The sequence below is a fragment of the Ruditapes philippinarum genome, unplaced genomic scaffold (genome assembly GCF_026571515.1).
Source record: "Ruditapes philippinarum isolate M1 unplaced genomic scaffold, ASM2657151v2 ctg2129_1_1_1_1, whole genome shotgun sequence".
NCBI lineage: Eukaryota > Metazoa > Mollusca > Bivalvia > Venerida > Veneridae > Ruditapes > Ruditapes philippinarum.
The window spans coordinates 29,904-48,603 of record NW_026864679.1 but is presented as its reverse complement, the minus strand read 5'-3'; the positions used below and the strand labels follow the sequence as shown (position 1 = coordinate 48,603).

Below are 18,700 nucleotides of genomic sequence, written 5' to 3'. Positions count from 1 at the left end.
TGCCCATGTGTCAGCTCAAGGTCAAGGTCACAATTGAAGGTCAAATATCAAACAATCAAATATTACACAGTATGTCGTGTCCGCTCTGTAAGTCCTACACTAATTGAAAGATTTTCTTCAATCTTGGCTCAAATGTTCACCTCAACAAGGGGATGTGCAGAACCCATGTCACCCTTTTGCCGGCTTAAGGTCAAGGTCACACTTGAAGGTCAAATATCAAACAATCAAATATTACACAGTATGTCGTGTCCGCTCTGTAAGTCCTACACTAATTGAAAGATTTTCTTCAAACTTGGCTCAAATGTTCACCTCAACAAGGGGATGTGCAGAACCCATGTTGCCCATGTGTCAGCTCAAGGTCAAGGTCACAATTGAAGGTCAAATATCAAACAATCAAATATTACACAATATGTCGTGTCCGCTCTGTAAGTCCTACACTAATTGAAGGATTTTCTTCAAACTTGGCTCAAATGTTCACCTCAACAAGGGGATGTGCAGAACCCATGTTGCCCATGTGTCAGCTCAAGGTCAAGGTCACAATTGAAGGTCAAATATCAAACAATCAAATATTACACAGTATGTTGTGTCCGCTCTGTAAGTCCTACACTAATTGAAAGATTTTCTTCAATCTTGGCTCAAATGTTCACCTCAACAAGGGGATGTGCAGAACCCATGTCACCCTTTTGCCGCTTAAGGTCAAGGTCACACTTGAAGGACAAAACTTGACTTAGAAAATATTCTTAAATTTTAATACTTATTTGAATATTTCTGAATCTAGAAAAGGTATTTGCTTGAAACTTATATATATGAAGTGTCACAATTAAGATATGCTGGTCAAGTTTCATAACTCTGTATTGCATTTTGACAAAGTTATGCCCCTTTTTAAGTCTTCAAATTTACATACAATCAATACTAGACAATATGTTGTGTCCGCTCTATAAATGGAAGGATTTTCTTCAAACTTTACCCAAATGTTCACCCCAACTGGGCAATGTGCAAAAACCCATCTTACCCTTGTGCCAGGTTAAGGTCAATGCCACACTTAAAGGTCAAAAATTGACTTATAAATAAAATGTTTAGTACATTTGGAGAATGAAAGGTTATTTGTAACTGTTTCGAACATGATTTGATAATATATATTTATACTATTACCTGTACAAGTAGTCTTTTTTCACAAGAGATAATTTTTTTTATGGCGATGTGATTTACAAACTTCTGCCGTGTTGCCGTGTTGGGCTTTCTTTAGGGATTCTGTATTTTATCTATTTTATGATCACATCCGTGTTATTTGTGCCGTGTGGCGGCTGTAAAAAGTCTCCCCGTACATTTAATCAATGATGTTATATTTTCGATCCTTGAAGATCGTTCAGCACGACATTATTGTTGTGCTTGTGGTATTTTTTGTTTCAACTTTTCGGCATTTTCTATTTGGGTGATTCCAATATTCCTACTTGAATACTGTTGAATCACCCTTAGGATATGTTGCCTGCTTTTTAAATTTGTCTTTTGACGTCTTATCTGTGATATGCAGGCTTCATAACCTCAGATCCCCTTTCAAAATTCCATTTTATTTAGTTCCGCCCATTGTTTTCTCGTTTAGGGCACACGCATTCTTTTACTTGGGGACCATACGCCGCTTTTCATGGAATGACACTACTGTGTCACATTGAAGGTTCCATGATAACCGCCGTATGAAATTCAAATTTCACCATTTTAGTGTTTAAATGTTGAATTCTGCTTAAGCCGGTGCTAGGGGGCGTGGACGGTAACTTGCAATTTCCATTACCGTCCATGAACAGGCTCAATCAAACCGAGCCTGCAACATTTTCAATTTTGCCGTGTTGGGCTTTCTTTAGGGATTCTGTATTTTATCTATTTCGTAAGATTTTGGGTCATGGTAATTTTTCTGCTGTTTTTACTAAAATCATTAAACCTTTTATTAAAAGAGGTTATGACCCTACTATTTTAAGACATACTGCATGTTTAGTGTTCAACCCTTTTACAGTTGGACACTACGCTTTCCTCTTTTGATTGCATCTGACGGACCAAGTGGGAGACTCTATGATGGATAGTTCGTAAAGCCCTTTGGGACTGAATTGTCTTAATGTTCGTCTTCTGCCTTGCTTCGTCGGGCCCTTGTAGGTGATTTTCTTGTTGCTCTGTCTTCCTTTAGGACATTGAGTACTTTTGTTATGGTCATTGCGTTTACTTTTATATGTTTCTACATGATCATTTTAGTGTTTTAGGAACATGGTGGGGCTAAGAGCGAGGTTTGGTGCACCATTAACCGGTTTAAACTCCCCAGCAGTCATTATTATGCTGCTGACCGTTCCAAGGCGGCGCCCCACTGTGTTCCTCAGATGTATGTCTTATGTTGTTTCATACTGTTTTGGTGACACTTTTGCTTGTGTCCCTTGTTGTTTTCTCGTCTACGGTAAGTATCTTCCCCATTGCCTCTAGTTTTTATTTCTTTGATTACTCCCCACCCCCTCCCCCGGTCTCCTGTCCCCTTCCCCTTTGTGGGCCTATTTTTATTTTCTTTGAATTCCTAATCAGTTACAAATTAATTATCATTTAATGATTAACCTGTCCGTGCTCTGTCTTTGCCCTGTCCTGTTTTTGTTTGGGGTCCCCCTGGGCTCCTTGCCATTGGTTCTTGTTGCTGGGTCATGTGGGGGTTGCGTTCATTGAACGCCGCCTTTCCTTGTTGATCTTGTTTATCATATTTCATTTTTTATGTATTTGTGCCACTTAAGTTATTCCCTTAACCACCTTTCCAAGTCTTCTGTCAAGGACATTGGTGGGGTATGAATCGCATACAGCGATAGTTCTAGTTTCATACTGTTTTGGTGACACTTTTGCTTGTGTCCCTTGTTGTTTTCTCGTCTTCGGTAAGTATCTTACCCTTTACCCCTAGTTTTTATTTCTTTGATTAACACCCCCCTTCCCCCGGTCTCCTGCCCCCTTCCCCTGTGCCCTTTGACTTTGTGGGCCTATAATTCAATCATTTATTTGTTTTCTTTGTATTCCTAATCAGTTACAAATTATTTATTATTTAGTGATTAACCTGTCCGTGCTCTGTCCTGTGCCCTGTCCTGTTTTTGTTTGGGGTCCGCCTGGGCTCCTTGCCACTGGTTCTTGCTGCTGGGTCATATGGGGGTTGCGTTCATTGAACGCCGCCTTTCCTTGTTGATCATGTTTATCATATTTTATACACTATTTCATTTTATTTAAATATAAAAACGTATTTCCAATAAATAACTATAATAACACCCCGACTAAACAGTGGCTTTGCCACTCCAGGTTTTTGTTTGGCGCCTCCTGGGCGCCCTACTTGGGTGTGTCGGGGGGCAGCGTCCTGTAGACGTTGCCTTTGCCTTGTTGATCTTTATTCTTGTTATTTTTTGCATATTTTGATGATCTTTTTAAATGAGAGCACTCGACACTTCCATCGTAGATCCCTCGGCCAAAAAAGGGATGTTTAATGATATATGGTAATTATTAGTATTATCACCCCCCCCCCCCCCCCCCCTGTTTTTGTTTAATTAATAATAGCTGGGCTCAGTAGAAGAAAAAGCTTCAATGATATGTGTAAATTAATAATACTATAAATGGCTTTTTATAGCGAACGAAGTGAGCAGACAAAAATGAAAGAAAAAGGAAAGCTCATTTTTGTATCAAAATTATAAGTTAAATTGTTGAATTTATATTACATGTACTTGTGGTTTTTCAAGAGCGCTCCCTTACATCCACATTTATATTAGTTCATGCGTATGCGACTGAGAAGCATTTGTTGTGTATTGTGTAGTGTTAAGTACAGTGTGTTTTTTATTCATTTTGATAAATTATTGTACTACGGACTAAAGTTAATATTTAAACTATATTTTTATACATCTTATCCAAATATCAATGTAAAATAGATAAATACAGAATCATTTTATTTGATCTGTAAGAAAGAAAGAAAAGTTTAACAATATTGAGGATTTTTTGTACTTTACATGACATGTTTAAGCATAGTTTATACTATATTGATTTGCAAACACAATATCATATGCTATATTGATTTGCAAACACAATATTATAGCAGTTTGTTGAAAATGCCAAAACGAAGGCAAAACTCGACAAAAACTTCGGTTTCTTCAACAGATAAACGAGATGTTTCGCCCTATAAACTCAGGAAAATCAGTGAGAGTGGGTCTGGTGCATATGCCAGGGCAGGAACAAGTGAAAATAGTTCGGACAATTTCCACACCGGATATGATATCGATGGAAACAAACCGGATAATCCAAATGCAGATGAGTTTAAATCAACAGGTGTGTAGATTTTTGATTTACATATTTTTGTTCTTATTGTAAAGTTTTTCTCTTAATTTGACGCGATGTAGATATGTGATATATTTTCTGTTTTAAATAAAGCGAATTGCTATGATCACTGTTGTACAGCTTTCACCGTATATAGCCCCTCAAAACATCGAAAACGAAAGTAAAAAGATTTACGTCGAGTTCACCAAAGACAATAATATTTCAACTTATTTTTCTATCATAACTTAATCGATTTTTCCAACTTAAAATAATTTGTGAAGCTACATATTTCCCGGTTTAGAGCAGTAGAAATCTATTTGCTTTTTCTGCAAATGTAATACATTTTGTTAAATTGGCGATAAATTGTAGCGTATTTGTCCGAATTTGCGAAAGATGTTGATATACACCACTAAATCAAACCTTGAACGCATTTTCTGATGAATTATGATGGATAAATAAGTTAAAGATTACCTTGGGTGAACTCGACGTAAACATTTTTACTTTCGTTTTCGGTGTTTTGAGGGGTTATTTCCGGTGAACACTGTTGATCATGTGATAGTTTTGATCGCAAACTTCAACAGCCTGTAACCATGCTGTGAGGCACTGTTGGGTTAATTCCCAATTATCTTCGTCATTGGCTCGCTGGTATACGTCCCGGATATTTGACTTGAACATAACACTTAAAATATGGCACATTTGTAAAAAAAACAACAAAAGGAAATGCCACACCGGTTAAGTTTTGAGCCAAAAAAGCAGAAATTATCTAAAAATTGAGCAACTCGTACACGACTTGGTCACGTGCGTGTATCTTAAAAAAAGACTAACCACAGTTAAGATACATTTCCGAAACAGGTACATTTTGTTGTCGAAAATAAGAAAGCCACACTTCTTTCATTTTCCAAAATTTTGGTATTGCTTCGAAATCTCATGGCATTCTGATTCGTGTCTTTTTCAAACTATTTAGATAAATTGTTTTAAATGTTGCAGCAATGAACTAAAATTAATTAATGTACAAATAATTTGACATGCGATTTCAAGATCATTCCACATTTACAGGGGCTGGTCCTAACGGAACACCGTTGTTTTGATTTTTCTAAAGGTTTATTCACAATAAATAAACTAAAACTGTACACATCTTTTACTGATTGTTTTAAAATCATTAAGAAGTGAAAAAAATTTAAGCATAATTAACAGCAGAATTTTAATACTTTCTGATGGTAATTGTATACCTTTATTGTAAAATAGATGAAAATTCAATATACCACAAAAATAAATATTACATGTCTTTGTTGCTATTTTTCAAAAATAATGATGAGTTACAAATACGTTTCAAAAGAAAGATAAATAAGTTAAATGATAATTTGCTCTAGATATAATGTGTATGTCATTTAGTGGCGATTTTTTTATACTATAGTAACTGTTACAGATACTTTTCATGACCTAATTGTGTTATTGTTTTAATTTGAATTCTCCAGAAATACATCAGTTACATGTATTGGAACATTTCGTAAGTTCTAAAAGAGGCACAAGTACATACGCTTTTAAATGCCCATCATGCACTAGAAGTGCTTTTTTATTTATTTCTCAAAAGTTCTATAGTTTTGTGTCCAGTTATAGTTTCCAAAAATATAAACTCGTTGACCAACTTGACCTATTACCTGAACTATAGTTTGCTTCTGTTGCTTTTCGGCAATTAATTCAGTCGTGACTTAGTATATAATTTTGTATGGAATTCAAAATACTACTTTGTTTACATTTTGCCACATTGATTACACATAATTTCACATTCAAATCTTTTTTTTAACGTAATAAGCATCTTACATTCTCCAAACCATTATTTCAACATTATAAACTCATGTTTGTCCCTTGTAAAGAATGGAACATTTTATACGTTTCTGAGACTTTTCGGGCCTTTAAGCTTTTTAGCCTGAAATTTCTTTCTAGAATGTCACATTTACCTCGAGGAGAATCCAGTGACGCGTTTTTGTTTAAACTATTCGAAAAATTCGGCCCAAAGGAGTATCAGAACGACACATTGTCTAAAACAAAATTCTGCTATCGTGGCAAGAATTGAAAAGATTATCTGTCATTGTCACACCTATAAATTAAACGCTAGTGTGATCTGCTTGAAACAAGATAATTAACCATACACAAACGATCGGGAAACTTATGCATTGACGAATTATGTTGATTTGGCGTATGCTCAAACTATGCCTGGCCCATCTTTTATAAGCATTTATAAGGCAGTGCAAGTTTAACTAGCCGTTCAACGAAGGCAATCTTATAATGAATAATACAATTATGTTTTATCATTCACAGATGAATCCTTGAAAATAGAGAAAATTTCACCAAACAAAGTACTTTTCTCCCAAGATACCATTAATTCCAAGTTCAGTGACGGCAGGAAAATAGACGATACATTAGAAGATCTCAAAACCGGTAAAGTTACAGTGGAAATGATTCCAAAAATTACATTGATTTATCTGGAAGAAGAACAGGTCTATTTCTCACGTGATAATAGACGACTTTATGTCTTCCAGAAATATGAAGATTATTGTGATGAAGAAATTTTCATTCCAGTTGTTGTTAGAAAACCTTTAAAAGATGAAGAAAGAAGTCCATTTAAAACAAAAGGTTTAGGGAAATATATTGAAGTACAGCAGTATCAAAACAAGCAGGGAAAGAGAGTTGCCAAACGTGTAGCACAATGGACTCCTGTAAAAATATCTAAATCTTCCAAAAAATAGAAACAATGAATCAACTGAGTGGAAGTGATAGTAAATGAAAACAAAGTGTGCTGGAAAATGAAAATGACAATCAATTTAATTCTTCAAAGCTGAACAAATATTATTCGTTTTAATTTTGAATAGTTGAAAGTGTCACACACAAAAGCACTATAAAAACCATTGTAAGGAAATGTTTTTATCTTCTTTTAAAATTAATTATTAAAAGTATAATATTAAAGCATGGTATTTTGTACTTAAATGACCTTTATAATAATGAAATTTAGAAACATAAGCAATGTGTTTATACTGTAAGAAATAAAATAATAATGATAAATTATTTATCTACAAGCATACATTGGCAAAGTATACACTTTGACAAAACTAAAATTTATTTAGATTAATAACTAGAAATGCCTTTCAAGCAGCACGCCTCCAGATTCATCCTAATTTTCATGAAAATTTTGAAAATGTATTTAAAGGTAAAATATTGTGAAATGAACAAAGAAAGTACTTGACACAATATAATCGGCACTTAAAATCGACGTAAATTACCAAAAAGAGGTCAAAATATGCATAAATAGCCCCTACTGTGTTAGTAACGCAGTAGAAATATGGTGATAAATACTACAAAATACAAAATTAATAGCACATGAGATATAAATTATCACTTGAATCTTTAATTTGTTTATTTTTCTCAAAGTTTTAGCATGGTTTTTCCAAGTTTTATTTTCTTGAAATATTTTGGATCATCTGGAGGCATGCAGCTTTCATGATACCTGAAACGCTACTCATAATCTCTGGCCGGTCATATAACGTATTTGTTTAAAGTGACATTATGCTCATATTTTCATTGTCAAGTTGAGTATTATGAGTGATATATTTAGTATATATTTCAGACGATTAACTGTTATAATGATGATTGGCAAACCTTTGATATTGATAAGTGTTAAGTATAAAATATAACTGTCTAAAATATAACAAGAATGTCCCACTCATTTCATCAATTGAACCGTTACAAGTCAATTTCGATGAAAATAGAAATTTTCCTTGGACCATGCAAGTTATTTATTGTTCATGTGACGTAAATTATGAAATTAAAAGGAATTATGGCGAGATTTAAGTTATTTTGGCACGTAAAATGGATAGGCATAATGTCGCTTTAGGTATTGTTAGTATATATTTAATTTTTCGTTTTACTTAAAAAAATCGAAAAGTCTGAATAACAAAAATTCTAAACGAGCAGAAGTTCAAGTCTGAGTGATATAACGCACACATAGTATACACGTACATGTATGTAGATGTTTCACTCTGAATTACAGCATAAAATATATACATCAACATGACAACCTGACCTGTAGCATATACACCAACTGCTGAATGATAGTGTATAGTGTGTTGGTTTTAAAACTGATCTATTGTATATGCAAATATTAAAAGCATATTATGCCTCGGAAATAATTTTATTCATCTCTAGAAGGGACATCAACATATGTTTAATTAAGTTTTAATAATGTATTTAAAGCATTATAACATGCACCTCGCCGCGCTGAATGATAAATAATTTGTTATAAACGTAAAGTGGTATTAAGACTTCAATACTAAATACTTAATCATTAACTGTACTAATTGCAAAGAAAGCTAAAGGGATTCTTAAGGGATTTCGTTTTTCTCTATTTTTTATATATGGCAAATATATGTTGTTACCTTTCTCATTGCTGCTTTTAAACAAAATATTAACCTCGGGAGATACTCCTGAAATGTTGTCACCAGACATGTTATAGCATTATACAAACAAGGCAATGTTACCGATAAGGCAAACGAGGGCATTATTTATGGGGTACTGAAAAATAGGTTAATACAATGGGTAGAAAAGGATTGGTGTTTATATTGAGGAGGTCAAGGATAACATTTCTGTGCTACATGGTCTTATTAGTCCTATGTTAAATAAAGGTTTACAAAAATGTGTGTATTGATTTAAGCAAATCTTTAGATTATATAGTAAGAGAAAGCTTATGAGTTACAAATTTGTGGACATATGACAAACACTATTAGATCTATATATTCAGCAGTAATATATTTTTAATGCTACAAACAAATAGGTAAGCACTCTCAATGCACGACTTGTGTAAGTCCATCTCCCTTTTCTTTTGTTTTTATTTTATGATATAGAAGATATGTCATTCGATGAGGATTTTGAAGGTATTGATGTCTGAAGGTATTGATGTCTGAAGGTATTGATGTCAACTTGCTTCAAATTTCTTATGATAATAAGAGAAAACTGGTTGAGAAAATTGATTTAGCTCATTGAATTTTAGCTATGTGTTATTGCCAGTGTTGTCAACTAGCCCAATACGTGCATGACGTCATAGACTCTGATTTGATAAAGGGACAATAGGCCAAGCAAGTGCAACTGGACAGTGAACAGGTAAAATAAGAATAACTTTACATTTTGCCATTATTTTGTTCAATGTTACATTTTTCTATGAAGAAATAATCAATAGTGTATGTAACCAACGGAAAATGTCTACAAATATCGTCCAGAATTTATTGGTAATGATCCATTCTTAAAAAGAATGGAACAGTCGTTTTTTTTAATTCGTGCAGTTTTTTTTTGTTTTATATCATAAACATTTTTCATTATCAATCATTGGTCAATCATCATTTAAATAGTATATTACAAATTCAACTCAACTTGACAGCGTAAAAAGGGCATAATGTCACTATAAGCAAAGCACTGGAGTTAGGAAAAACGATCAGTCAAGCAAATGTAGTGAAACATGTTATAAAGGGGAGAATGTCTGGTGCTCAGGCAAGCTTTCGTGAAATTTAACAAATTTCTTTCCACAACTGAGGTCTTTATTCTAATTAAAACGTTATATATTGAGAAATGACAATTTTTTAATAGTTTATCATTTTCGCAGGGTCACAACTTTTGCAATTACAAAAAGAAGAATAAATTATGAATATTCTTTATTCTAAAATATGTTTGCATTATATAACATCAACTAATATTTTTGTCCGCTACTCGAACACCAGTGACATCATTTTGAAGTGACTTGTGGCTATTATGTTGTACCTGAAAGATACAATGGTTATTTCTTAAACTGTGCTTAACAATTAACAAACCTTTGCATAATCTGCAGTGATTTAGTCTGTTCGTACATTATTACAGGTACAAATTATCATAACCATTTGATCAAAGACGTATCATGCTTTGAAAGCAAATAATGATAAAATTACAGTAAGTGGATGCTATACACATAGTGGGTGAAAGTCAAACCAACAAAAAAGTATTATTGCGATGCAACTGTCAAGCTTTACTGGGTCTTCTCTCCTGCTCATCGGTCGAATGTTTCACTATTATTCACTGTCTGAAGTACCGTGAGTGTATTCAGTGAGCTGCGAAGGGAGCTTATACTGAGTCGTGTGCCTCCTTACGTTATTTGAATGAGCATTGACCTGCGTAAAACCTCCAGCGTCCCGAAAGCTTTGCTTCATATATCTTGATATGAAAGAAATCATTGACATCAGCATTAGTACAAATTCTAAACTTAAACCGTATTTTATTGTAAACGTGACATACACTCTTTGATTGCAGTCATCTCTTTCAGTTATTAATTTTTCATGTGATCATGAATCATCCACAAGTCAGCTACCCATGTAGGTACTTTATTGAATAGTCGAGCTTGTACCTATAAACAGAAACATATAACGATCACAATTATAAAGTTAATTCAACTGCTTATTTAACTGTCATGTTTGAATACACTGAGATGAAAACTAAGATACGAAAGCATTTCGGGCAAAATATCCATTTAAAGATAAATTGAGCTTGTTTAAATTTTAGGTATGTAATATTAGTCATATCTAAATTTGAAGATACTTGATAATGCATCTGTATATAAAGCATTATTATACCGCAAATTCATCTATAAATGAAAGCCTGTTTCCATATCCATCCACCAGGTATCTTGTTTCTGGGAATTCACTGCATAGCGCATGCTCAGCTACCATAACAACAGGAGTCGCAAGGTGCTTCGGTGGCGGCCATTCAGCCATCGGCTTTGGTAACCATGATAACATATATTCTTTTGTGTAATCTTTCTTGACATGTTCTGGTGTGTCATTCCACATCTCATCAATCTCATTTATATTTCTTTGTGTCTGTGTGTAAAAAAAAAAGTCTTTGTGTTATAATGACGTCAATAGATAGGAAATTAATGTTATTATAAAGCTTTTAAAATGACATTAAATGACATTGTAGACCGCCTCCGTGGTCGAGGGGTTAGAGTCGATGACTTCTAATCCAGTTACCTCTCTGGCGTGGGTTCGATCCCCGGGAGATGCTTTGGTAGTTTAGCGCGGAGGAAGGTAGTCTAGTACTGGTGTAACTCTCCAGGAACGATGGTTAGGAAACTACCCGCCTATATGACTGAAATACTGTTGAAAAAGGCGTAAAATGAAGCAAACAAACAAACAAACAAAATGACATTGTAAATTACTGTTGCTATGGATTCTTTAGTGGTAAAAAAAACAGTGCAACATTTTTATATAGCTATCTTGCTTGCCCTCAATCTACCTATAAATTAGAACGCTAGGGGTCCCTGGTTTGTCTCTCCGGCTATGCAAAATTTCTTCCTGACAACTAACCTCGAACATCGAGTCTTTTTGTCATTTATTTCTTACCGCTAATTCAGAAATCATATAGGATTAGTATAAGGTCACATGCGGCGAAATGGTAAATTCTGGTTGGCTATCAAGAACAGCCGGTTAGGTGGGTCGACCCCTATGATATTACCAAAGCTGTGTTAATCGGATTTTTTTAATCATTAAGTATAAGAACAGTACCCTACCATTGCTTTTGACTGGACAGACGTACATGTTCCGTACATTCCTGGCTCTATTACAATCACTTTAACTCCAAACTTTTTCATCTCCAGTCTCAGAGAGTCAGAGAGGGTCTCAAAGTCGTGCTTCGCCGTTTCATAATTGGATTGACAAGGTCTGCTCAATAGCCCGTGAACGCTGGTCACATTGATAATCCTGCCTTCAAAATAATAAACGTCTTAAAATATTGATTGATGTGTATACATATTATGACGCTTCATTTTGACAGTAAGACTGGAGAAAAGGATTTCACAAACAAAACAAAGATTAGTGATTGAGTGAGGTAGGAATGCGGGGTGAGAGGATGGAAGTCATACATAGTCAGTCTGTCAGTCTTAAATGCTGACCGAAAATTAGAACAATGCGGAATAATGCGTTTATGAATAGAGCTAGACGAATATGTTTGTTCAAAAAGGCATTATTCATTTTTTGAAGTAACAAGGACTGAAATATGTTACCACGTGTTATGTTTTGGTTATCCATGTAATTTTTAAATAATAATAATTTAATAACAACGATGAACTTATATGCCTGCATATACTATGTGATATGCACCGGGAACTAATCGCGAAAAACCTGTGGTTAAGACTGACTGCCAGACAATTTATGACAAAAATATAAATATGAATTCAACATTTGGATCAATGCAAAAGACTTGAAGGTTAAATTCAAATTTGATTAAATATTCAGTAAGATGAATGAGGTTATGAATCATATCTTGAAATGAGATCATCTGATCTTAAATCGAAGAAATTTTAAGAAAATATAATGCAGTTTGTCTCTGTTTCTGATCTGAATTGGTCTTTAATATGCAATATAAAATAAATGCACGGCAATTGTCATGATACAAGTTTCTTTTTCTGGAAAATAATATCTAGAAATGTAAGAAGAACCAAAATATAGAGTGGTTATAAGAAGTAGTCGATATAAAATTGTGTTGTAAAATCAAAATATATCCATAGACATGCATAAAGATATAAAAATGGTCTCAGTTTAAATTGTTGGTCATACGATTCTTACAGTACAGTTTTGGAAAATACTTTAATTTGGAACCTAAATATAAATAAATTGGCAACATATATGACAATTTTCTGTATTATAGACAAAACAAAGCCCGTTTAAGAGATTTATGATTATATACGAAAGACAAACAGTTTTATCAATGCTCTTATCTATTATGGCAAATTTCAATGTTTTATTGTACTTACAAAGTTGAAGGTCTATCGGAATATCAGAATGAGAAATGACTTGGCGGCAGCGATGCATCATAATTTTGATTTTATTTTCATAAATACATAATTATATTTATCCATGCTGTTTCGAGAAATTAATAATGTTTGTCAATGTATAAACTCATCTATTACTTGACACGAACTAGGAATTATTATTATTTTTTTATGAAGGAATTTAGAAATCATTATGATATTCTTAGCTCAAAAATCTCGCAATGCGATCAATACACAGATTTCAGTTTAACAGATTCACACATTTAGATGATCTGTTATCACTTACCCTTTGATTGTCTGATTTGCGGAAGAAACTTCTTTAACACTCGAATACCTCCATATAAGTTTACATTGAAACCCTTCTCATAAATAGATAACGGTGTTAATTCAACCTCACCGTACATGTTCATCCCGGCGTTGTTGATGACACCAAAAAGACCTAAATAATAGAATAATAGAGATAATAGTACACAAACCTGTAGGTGTTTATTTTATAACTATTGTAATTGTTTTTAGGGGCAAGTTGTTTGAACAATAAGTCGTTAGAACAACGTTACGAATATAGAGTAAGTAACACATCGAAAAACATATTTTGTAAGGTTCATGTAAAAATACAAATTGTAAATTACACAAGAGTAAACTTTATCTAAGGTTAAACATACAGCTTTAAATATTATCTTTCAAAATTGTTAAGATAATGTTCTAATTAATTGTACCATAGCTAATTTAATAGCTTTAAACAAAGTAAGTAATAGTTTATATTATGATATTATTATACATTGATGAGCTCAATACTGAATTCTATTGGACGAGTATACTGCTGTTAGCTCTAGTGGCTCGGCCAATATAGGTTTTGCAGCTATGTATGAGACCAGTAAAGAATCAGTGTAGTTTTCAAAAGTGAGACTAAAAAGAACTTTTTATGTCACACCACCCATTCATATTGAATAACAGAAAACATTCAAAATCAATAGTGCTTTTTTTCAATCATAAAAACTCGGAAAATTGAAACCAGGCAAGTTTTAGTTCAATATGTATTTGATACGAGTTGTTTTGGACTCTGTAAATGGAAATGAAGAATAATTGAGGAAATTGGACGAAAGAATGATGTATTTTCGAACTTTACGTCTTGCAAATTTTGGACGTTCATCGAATATATTTTATGTTCAAAATAAAACTTTTCATACAGGAAGTCATCTTCGGCTGCGTGGCCTAATGGATAAGGCGTCTGACTTCGAATCAGAAGATTGCGAGTTCGAGTCTCGTCGTGGTCATAATTCTTTTGTTAGTCATACAACGTGCAATACAATTTTTATATCATTATTATATGAATTATCCGCATTGTTTTCTTTTTGACTCAAATAGCATCATAAAAATATAATTTATATCAAGGTTATAGATAACTGTTTTAGTACGGGTAGATCATGTTAAATAACGTATTTACAAATAACATAATAATAAGATAAATCATTTACATAAAAAAATATTTTTTATTATCTTTTCTCTCTTTAATTATATATTAACAGATGAATAAAAATGTTTGATGAAGATAAACATCTACATGAAATCTCAATAAAGGATGATTAAGGTGTACAATACAATCGGTATACAGTTATTAGAATTTACACTAGATTGTATGCAAATACATGTAGTAACATAGGTTCTTTTACCACAAACAAAACCCCAACAAATACGATTGGAAAACATTTCTGGTATAGATAAACACATTTTAAAAGGCTGACCGTTACTTGGCACATGTTTAGATACGTATTGAAAAGCATCTTCTATACTCTGATCATCTGTAACATCAATTTGAACAACATGTATTTTGCCCGATGATTGCTTGCTTAGGGCATCAGCTCCCTCGCCTTGCTTATGAAGACACCCAGCAAACACCGTAAACCCAAGTTCATCAAAATGTTTAGCGAATAAGAACCCTAGACCTGAAATAAGCACGATGTTACTGGACATGTTAGTAATTTTCTTCCGGTGACTTCATCTGTTTAAAAGTCACCTGTCAGCAACGGCCACTTTGGCTATTAATAAGGACTTGTCTTCAAGTCCGACGGTAAAACATATTCTGCAAATTAAGTCCATACCTATTACGACCATTATATGCTTAAGCTTCAGTATTTAAGTTGCATTTAACATACTTTCTATAAATTAGAAAGTAAATTATATTTTTAATTCATGTAGCTGGAATCATTTATAATTATAATACTGCCAGCACAGCGTTCACTTAAATTGATTCAATAATTTACCTGAGTCGCATCCGGTTATAAAAACTCCCCTTCCTTTCGGCGAAACTCTCCTTTCGTAATTCCGTATATAAATATATCGGACTATCTTATATATAACATATGCGAATAAACATAACAAAAAATATCTGAAAAATAGATACGGCAAAAACAGAAGCGAAACTGCAAAAAGTGTCCTGTAAGTTTCATACATCATGTTTACGAGGATTTTAACTATATTTGTAACTGGTGACCTAATGCACTCTAAGTGAAGGCCAAATATGTTAAACAACTGTAGAATAAGTCGTATACTGATAACAGTGTAGTTAAACTTGAATGACACCATGTAACATTTATTTTATACGTGACAATTATTGCCATGCGCGCGTAATCACAAGGCGGTCAGGATTGCTTTATATAAAAGGGACTTCACTGAATTCTTAACATAAAAAGACCGAAAAGATATTTCAAAGATTGTATTTGAGGTAGTTCTGGACCAATACCCTGTGTGCAAAATATCGGATTATTCGCTTATTCCTTTTTTTCCAGAATAATAATTATAATAAACATTTTTATTAAGCAAATGACTTAGAAATAAAAAAAAAAACGACTCTTACTCATATCGGCGTTAGATTTTCACCATTTTTTATTTTTAGTAATAGACTTCTTTCCTTCTTTATTTCTTATTGTCTTCTCCGTGACACCGCTGGTATTTCAATTATTTTCACTTCCATGTTATAGTAACATAATGACGATTCGCCATTAAAGAAAGGTCATACATCTAATTCATTTATATATAAAAATTTATCATTTCTGCGGTACATCGTTTTAATTTCGCATTAACATATAAAATGAACCACACTACCGAGGTATATTCCGATGATTTTGTAAATTTATAAATGATATACAATGATTTTTGTATGGTTTTCGTTGTCACAATATCATCTTTGGCTATCATTTTTATATCTTATGTAATTTTGCCTATTATATATGTTCAACGCTTTGTAGGAGCAGATTTGGCTCGGAGCACATTTGTCTCACGAGGTGTGACTGATGTGCTTGTAAACACTCATATTTGCGACAAATTGGAAATGTGACAGATGTGTTCGACACACAATAGAAGGGACATTTGAAGCACATTTGTCTCACATTCTTCCATAAATTTCTAAAAAGGTAATAATTAAGTGCGTAAAGCAGCCTCCAGTCATTGTTATGTGTTTTCGGTATTTATAATACCGTTTTAGGTCACTTTCGGTCAAAAGAAATTCCTGCCTCTGCATAAGAGTCATGTATTTACTTAAAGAATATTCCTGTTCTGCATGTCAAAATAATATTTTTTATCATGGCACTATTCAGAACCCTAACAGCGAGTGCATTCTTATCGTTATTGATTGTGAAACGTTTTTTTACCGATGCTTGAAGTTTTATAAATGATTTAAGAAATATTCAAAGCAACAACAAGGCAGTATCTACGGTAGCATAGAAGGGAAAATATGCTTTTCTTATTGATGATTACACTTGACGTAAGGTAAAACATTGAAAACAATTCTATCGTGGGGAAATATGTGACAAATAATTCATAAAAAGTGACACGAGAGAAATGTGCTTTCTTGTCCCTTAAAAGACATGAGCCAAATGTGCTTTCTTGCCCCTTAAAAAACTTGATCGGAGCACATTTGTCACAGAAATGAGTGTTATGGGTTGACATTTGAGGCCCCATTTGTCTCATGTGGGACAATATGCGACTGCATCGGTTTAACGTAAGACAAATGTGCTCCGAGACAAATGTGCTCCTACAACGCTGCCATACTTTATTATCTTCTCAGCATGTCTCAAATGTGCCTCGGTCCATTTATTACACAAAAAAATCATCACGAGGAAAATTGTAAACCCAGATTGAAAAAGCATTTTAAAGCATAACGTTTTGTTATATTGCCTAGTAGATTATTATAATTATAGATCATTTATTCTAGGTGTGACAAGTGTCTGTTCATTCAAGTTTTAACCATAAATTTCACCCGTTTTCTTGTTTAAACGTTGAATTCTGTTTAAGCCGTTGCACGGGTTGAACTTTCCATTACCTCCATGAACAGGTTTAATCAAACCGTGCCTGCAGCATTTTCAATTTTGTCGTTTTGGACGTTCTTTACGGATTCCGTTTCCTCTATTTTAATGAGAAACTGTCATAAATACGCGGCTTTAAGTTTGTGTCATTAGTCTTTAAATGTCAGATTGTCAAGTTTGGCCGAAACTTGCATCAATTAACTTAGATACCTTCGAAATATAATGAGAAACTATGCAGATTTAAAACCAAAATTATTCATTTAATCTTTCTTTTTTTCATATCAGCGCTATTACAAAGTCATTTTGCCAGCCAGACGTCTGTGATTCGATGAAGTTAAACCGCGTTCATAAAATGTCTGACTACAGACAAGCAATTATATAAACTATTAAATCTTTCTATGTATAATGGGATTAACCTTCAAAACGAAAGGGAAAGGGATAACAAATAGCCGGTTAATTTATAGAAGTAAAGTTTAAAATAAAAACAAAACAAAAAGGCTGAAAAATACAAAATTTGCTGCGGAATCTCTTATGTTCTTAAAGTTTTTTTTTATTGTTGTTGGTTTTTTTTTATTGTTCACCCATAAATTTGGCGCATCAGAAATCACCAAAAAGAAAACAGGATCAATTTGCGAAAATTACTGGCCTGACATGTTTAAAACCTCGTGCTAAATACAGCGTTATGTAATGAAGTATCAAAATGAATTTTACAATTACGATTCACTTAATAAGTGTACATTAAGGCAAATAGTCATTTATTTGAAATGAAAAACTTGACCAATGACTTACCTTTTTTGATAAAGATATAAAGCTATCATTTTGCTAAATAAAGGAACGAGTGGATAATGGGGGCGGGAAAGGGGTTATGCGGAGGACATGGCCATGATACAAAAAGGTATCAGAATACTTACAATGAATTCCGGTTAATTGTAATTTATGGCATTACAAATCAAATAGAAGTTTTTAACCTTTATTCTAAACTATACAAGCAAGTACTTTGACGCATATTATTCATTACCAAATCTGCATTTTTAACCAACAAATTGAAAACTTGACTTTTATTAAAACTAGCATTTTGCAATATTAAATACGAATTTGTGGATAAAAACAACGGCTAAATATAAAAGGTAAAAAGGAAATGTTATATGCATAATTTCGGACATTTATTAAATTTCGACAGCTGTTAAGATTTTGTTTGGTTTTCTATTATGATTTCTTTTATGTTTTGCCCTCCGCTTTTCGCCAGATTTAGATTTAG

At 33.3% G+C, this 18,700-nt stretch overlaps 2 protein-coding genes and 1 non-coding gene across 4 annotated transcripts; 2 read left to right on the top strand and 1 right to left on the bottom strand.

The window, feature by feature from the left end:
* Positions 1-3,936: 3,936 nt before the first annotated feature.
* On the top strand, positions 3,937-7,273 carry LOC132726459 (uncharacterized). The gene is made up of 2 exons (XM_060711778.1): positions 3,937-4,314; positions 6,622-7,273. Exons 1-2 carry the CDS (start codon positions 3,999-4,001, stop codon positions 7,047-7,049), a joined length of 744 nt encoding a protein of 247 aa, XP_060567761.1. The 5' UTR covers positions 3,937-3,998; the 3' UTR covers positions 7,050-7,273.
* A 2,529-nt stretch (positions 7,274-9,802) lies between these two features.
* LOC132726460 (D-beta-hydroxybutyrate dehydrogenase, mitochondrial-like) lies at positions 9,803-15,662 on the bottom strand. Of its 2 annotated transcripts, XM_060711779.1 has the most exons (7): positions 15,403-15,660; positions 14,884-15,084; positions 13,428-13,580; positions 11,882-12,075; positions 10,947-11,192; positions 10,612-10,720; positions 9,808-10,104 (listed from the first exon to the last, which is right to left on the bottom strand). In XM_060711779.1, the coding sequence occupies exons 1-6, from the start codon at positions 15,593-15,595 to the stop codon at positions 10,643-10,645; spliced, it is 1,065 nt and encodes a 354-aa protein (XP_060567762.1). In that variant the 5' UTR covers positions 15,596-15,660; the 3' UTR covers positions 9,808-10,104; positions 10,612-10,642. The 2 variants fall into 2 exon arrangements, with proteins under 2 accessions (XP_060567763.1, XP_060567762.1); XM_060711780.1 differs by lacking the exon at positions 14,884-15,084 and having other exon boundaries at positions 9,803-10,104; positions 15,403-15,662.
* Trnar-ucg (transfer RNA arginine (anticodon UCG)) lies at positions 14,343-14,415 on the top strand. The gene has a single exon. It is a non-coding gene; the product is annotated as a tRNA-Arg (tRNA).
* Positions 15,663-18,700: the final 3,038 nt, after the last annotated feature.